A 4,251-nucleotide genomic window follows, 5' to 3' on the forward strand; every position below is an offset into this window, starting at 1 on the left:
GTGACATAAAAACACGCCCGTCTCAGTGGAAAATTCAATTCATCATGAAATCAAGAGAAAAAATAAAATCAATGGACTTTTCTCTCTCAGTCCATCCCTCTGCTTCCCGGGCTCTTTTCAGAAGTGTTACAAGTGAACGTGAATTGCACAGCGCCCCGCGAATCAGGACCAGAGACTCCATTTAGACCGCTCTCTCTCTCAGGCCTCAGGCAGACAAAACCCTAACCCTTCTTCCGTGTCTCAACGCAGTGGCTTGAAAACCAGCCAATGGGAGCAGAAAGAGCTCACAGATCTCTAAAAGCTTTGGAAATGTGTGCAACGTGCCGCCCCCCCCTCCTCCCTAACCACTCTCTCCGTCTATGCCGGCCCCGTAACCCATTACGCTTTGACCTTCTACTTCTTGCTTTGTCTACCCTGAGCCTTCGGGCAAGTACGCGTGGCTCACCCTCTCTTTCTCCACACAAGATGTGCTGCTAAACCGTAACAGATGAACCCTGGAGTAGCATTAGCATGTCTGAGCACTGCGAGGGGTGTCAACTGGATTTATGAAACCGCCACAGCCGGGCGAGAGGAATTTGTATCTTGACGATGTGAGTTATCGGCTGTGGCTTTTGATGGACGACTCAAAAAAAAAAAAGATAGTTGCTGAGTCATGTTTTGAACCTCAAACTACACACGCACACACTTTAATTTCTAAAAAAACCTTTGAAAGACTGATAGATCAATGGCTTGCTGACGGCGAGGCCGGGAGGAGTCAGAGAGCAAACAGAGTTGTGAGACGGGGTGGATGAAACCACGCTGCAGCCGCTGCAGAAAAGAAACTGGACTGACAGGATCGAGACGAGCTAAACGACACAGGGAGCAACGCGCAGGGCCATATCCAGTCAATCAGGCTGCACTGGAATGGAGGGGGGAGTGGGGGGGGGGGGGGGGGGGGGGGAGGTCTCACCGCGGCTGCATTTACATTTCTCTCTGGCTGACAGGACGACACCAGTCAGGAGATAGATTTTTGTTTTGTTTCTTTATCTCCTCGCTCCACAAAAATCATTCACTTGAACCGTTACCAATACAATGTGCTGAGTCAGAGAAGAAGCGGCTAACGAGCTCCAGAGCATGCCAGAGAGGGATCTTTATGCTGACTTTAAACAGGAGTGAATGACCCTATCATATGAAAACATGAATTACATTAAATATCTTTGTGCCTTCAGGGTTAGAAACAACTCCTCACACAGGTTGTTTGTTTGTGTCGTTCCAAACCATGTGATTGAATGAATCTAAATCGGAAGGGGCAGTGTGAATGTATGGAAATGTAGAAACACCACAGCACGCACATGTAACGTTTATATATATATATATATATATATATATATATATATATATATATATATATATATATATATATATATATATATATATATATATATATATGATAGTAAACCGTGGGCTCTGGTAACTCATTATGGAAAATGTTCACTATTTTAAGACGTTTTATAGCCAAAATGATTCATCGATTGATAAAAAAAGAAATTTAAATAAGCACAGTAAGTCCTTATTCCTAAGCGGCAGCCCTGAAACAGTGACTTTTTCAATCTCCAATCAAAAGGAATTCATTCAGAACGATGAAATATTCAGCACTGAGCCGGTGCCAGAGAACAAGGCTGAAATCAACAGAGTGCTGCCAAATAGCAGCATGAAGCCTTAATACAGGGGCACCTCTGAGAGGCTCTTCATCAGCTGGAGCTGCTGCACCCTGATCATCAACACAGGAGGGGGGGGGGGGGAGAGCAGCAGGAGAGGAAGAGTGGGGTTTCTGAACCCCAGCGGGGATAAACTGATGAATCACAGGAATAGCCCACAACAAACATGACTGAAGTAGCACTGAACCAATAAATCAACCAATTGATCTATTAATATGTCCCTACCGAACCTCTGCAGCTCACAGTGCAAGCTCAAATTTGCATTAAATGCACGACTGACTTTGAATTCAATTTGAGATGTTTATTATTTAGATTGTTATAGATATTTTTTTGGGGGAAAAAATTGTTTTACATGTATTCACCACATGGTTAACCCAATAAATTGATTAACAGTTATACTATTTAGTTTCAGCCGTAGAATGCAGCATTGAGATGATAGAATGGATTCATATTGTCAGGCACCATCACACTGTCAACCTTGACACAAGGTCCCTTTAGTAGCTGCTCAGGGACTCTTTCGACCACATCACATGATCTTCATCGGTCGCTGGACCTTTGAAAGTCCTTAAAGTGCTCGGGGAAGAAAAAGAAAAATAGAAACTTGAACATGATCAACCAGAAGAACAAAAACCTCAACATTGAAGGGCGTTGCATCCTCCACGCATCGAGTCTTCTAAACCGCCGCGCGCATCAATCCACTCTATAACATCATTATGTCAAGTGCTCGAGAGGCGATCTAGACTCACGTCGGTGCCGCAGCTGAGACCCGATCGTGAGCAGACAGCACTGTTTGGTCATGACAGTGTCGTCTCAGGGCCGGTTCACGTGCTTCAAGTGGGGTCACGAGATTTGAGGGCAAGTGACAGAAGTTGGTTGACAAAATGTATCAAGTCTGTTTAAATACCTCCCTTTCACATAATATCTGTTGAGTTATTGGCCTTACTTGTCTAACGGTGTGACTACAAGTTTCTATTAACTCCACGCTGTTGTAATGGTTTTGCTATTTTAATGTTTTTTTAAAAGTATTTATTTGGGTTGCATCGGAAACAAGCTCACACAAAGTAGCCTATTTACTAAAATAAAAAAACTGTTTATTCAACTGTAACTTATTTTCAAACCAGTAACATTTTGTACAACTTTCCGCGTGACAAGTGAAGATGGACTTACCTGCCAGAATCGCCTTTCCCGGGTGAGTTAGTTTCGTTTTCCCCGCCGGCGCCGCCGCCGCCAGACACCGCGGTCTGAAGAAAGGGCTGATAAATGTGCCTCTATCCTGCATAATTGCCGGGAAATGCACACTAAAATATACCACCAAAAAAAGCTTCCACTCTAATTATCTATAGCTTCAAGTAGCTTAAGTGGCTTGAAGTGGAGCGGAGCGCGCGACACATGCACAGCTGCCGTCTGGTGCGCTCTCCTGGAGGATGCAGGTGACCTGGGTTGAGACTCCAGCGGAGCTCTCTCTCTGTTGACAGTGGGCGTACACTGGGACCGTCGAGGAAGTTGGGATGTTCTATAGGCAATGGCTGTTAGTTGTAACCATGGCAACGCCGTATCACGACGGTAGTGCGTAAGTAGAGCGGAGCGATCCGGAAGCAAGGAGGGGCGGCGCACTCCCGTCTCCGCGTCTGGCTGCCGCGTGGAACTTGGCGGTTTTTCCCCAGGAAGCGATTGGAATTTATTTTGTTTAATAAACTGCAGCGCCTGTTGTCCGACAAGGGGTCGACGGTTGGTGACACTCTGGGTGCTTGACCGAGAGTAGAGCGGCTACTTTTATTCCACAGTAGAAGAAGACGGAGATGAAGAAGAAGGGCGGGGCTGCAGCCTGTCTGTATTACCATCTGAATGCAGCCCAGCGGGGGAGAATAAAGTCATATTCCCGTAATTAAATCGTTTTACGACCAAACACCCCCCCCCCCCCCCCCCCCCCCCCCCCCCCCAACAGCTGGCAGTAATTGGTCCAAACATGCCAGCCACGCCCTCTCCAAACAAAGAGGCAGCGGCTCCTAACACAAACAGAAACCATCAATCAGGCCTTGGCAGCTCGGTTACAATGGTGTCAGTCTGGGATTTAACAGGGAATGGAAAAAAGGGTGCAACAGGGAGAAACCCGGGTCAAAACCACGCTCACCTACCTCCAGAAACACAGACACTACAGAGGCCCCAGAGAGCGTGCACACATATTTCCCCTGACGCGAATGAAGTAGAAAAATACACTGTGTTAACTCTGTTACTCTCGTGACTCGTGCAGAAAAAGGAAGTGCCTCATGCGCAGCCCGCGCTTTCACTTTCCGCTTGGACACCGACCACGCACGCGGTGGGACAGGGCTCATCAGTGCATCACGCGCGGATCGACGGGAAGTAAACAAATTAACTATCACCGGTTGGAGCAGCCTCGCCTCGACACTTTGCCATTTATTAACCAGCTGTTTTTGTTTTTTTTTGTTGTTTTTTCATTTTCTTACAAAAATCATTATGCTTTTTAAGACTACCACACGCACGCGCACATACACACACTATAGACAGTACATCCCATAATATTTGACTCCTTTGA

The 4,251-nt window shown here is 46.2% G+C and overlaps 1 protein-coding gene across 1 annotated transcript in view; it reads right to left on the reverse strand.

Moving 5' to 3' along the window:
• The window catches only part of LOC306696936 (tricarboxylate transport protein B, mitochondrial), a 7,800-nt gene extending 4,635 nt beyond the window's left edge, over window positions 1–3,165 (reverse strand). The window contains exons 1-2 of the mRNA XM_079160663.1: window positions 2,865–3,165; window positions 2,444–2,525 (exon numbers count right to left, since the gene is read on the reverse strand). Of these exons, the coding sequence (XP_079016789.1) occupies window positions 2,444–2,525; window positions 2,865–2,976 (194 nt within the window). The 5' untranslated portion in view covers window positions 2,977–3,165. The remainder of the gene's footprint in view (window positions 1–2,443; window positions 2,526–2,864) is intronic.
• Window positions 3,166–4,251: the final 1,086 nt, after the last annotated feature.

This window comes from Pholis gunnellus (assembly GCF_910591455.1).
Source record: "Pholis gunnellus genome assembly, chromosome: 6".
NCBI classification, from domain to species: domain Eukaryota; kingdom Metazoa; phylum Chordata; class Actinopteri; order Perciformes; family Pholidae; genus Pholis; species Pholis gunnellus.